The sequence below is a fragment of the Diaphorina citri genome, unplaced genomic scaffold, assembly GCF_000475195.1.
Source record: "Diaphorina citri unplaced genomic scaffold, Diaci psyllid genome assembly version 1.1 scaffold9282, whole genome shotgun sequence".
Taxonomy (NCBI): domain Eukaryota; kingdom Metazoa; phylum Arthropoda; class Insecta; order Hemiptera; family Psyllidae; genus Diaphorina; species Diaphorina citri.
The window spans coordinates 11,551-12,571 of record NW_007386656.1 but is presented as its reverse complement, the minus strand read 5'-3'; the positions used below and the strand labels follow the sequence as shown (position 1 = coordinate 12,571).

Below are 1,021 nucleotides of genomic sequence, written 5' to 3'. Positions count from 1 at the left end.
TTCAAAGAGTTGTGACGTCAGATTTCACGTCTAAATGCGCAGAAACGCTTGCGCACAAACAAACGAAGCGGGAGTCATCATACGTCGTGGCCTACGGGAGCGTATGCCGTGACGTCAAACCTCACGATTTACCGGTATTTTTTAAATCGATTTATCTCGGTATCTAGAAGTCGTAGAAGAAAAAGAAAAAATCCGTTGGTCCTCATTTTTCCTGCTCTATGACTTTGAAACATCACCCAAGTAAGCGCAACTGATCTGTTACCAAAGTCTGAATAGCAAGAAGTGTTAAACATGTTTGCAAGTTTCATCAAAATTTGACAAATAGTGTTTTCCAATGGTGTTAAGTAAATGGCGTCGGCATTTCTTGTTAATCCCTTCCAGGCAGCCTATTTTTTTTTTTTTTTTTTTTTTTTTTTTTTTTTTTCAAAGGGACCCACACTTACTAATAATAGGGTTTTTAAAATTTCATTTAATTTTTTTTTTTTTTTTTCTTACATAGGTACCTACACTTACTAATAATAGGGTTTTGAACATTACATGTAACTTATAAGTACAACTTGATTTGTTTACCTGCATTATTGATGACAATATCAATGCGTCCAAAATTCTCCAGTGCTGTTTGTACAATCTTATCGCCATCCACCACAGAGTTGTAATCCGGTACCGCCTTACCTCCTGAGGAGAAGGAGCACAAAACGATGGAGGGTTTTTAAAGAGGTTTGACAGAGGGAACTGTAACTGCTATGGTCTTATCGTCCCGAAATCGAAGAGGGAAGGAAGACAGGATAGGAGAAAGCCAGCCGTTCCGAGAACGAACATTATCCCATCAGGATAAAATCCGCCCCGGGCGGGAATCGAACCCGCGGCCTAGCGCTTACAAGGCAGACGCACTACCAACTAAGCTAACTAGGCTGACTGGGGGACCTTAAACAGCCTGAAATTTCCCTTGCTACAGAAATGGTTTCAGGCCCCCTTGATGAACCTAGGCCTGATGACCCCCTCCCCTCTGGAAGCCCCTGGA

At 41.7% G+C, this 1,021-nt stretch overlaps 1 protein-coding gene across 1 annotated transcript in view; it reads right to left on the bottom strand.

Annotated features, from left to right (window-relative positions):
• Positions 1-544: 544 nt before the first annotated feature.
• LOC103522564 (peroxisomal multifunctional enzyme type 2-like) overlaps positions 545-1,021 on the bottom strand; it is a 10,537-nt gene continuing 10,060 nt past the window's right edge. Inside the window, exon 3 of the mRNA XM_008487666.2 lies at positions 545-675. Within this exon, the coding sequence (XP_008485888.2) occupies positions 545-675 (131 nt within the window). The remainder of the gene's footprint in view (positions 676-1,021) is intronic.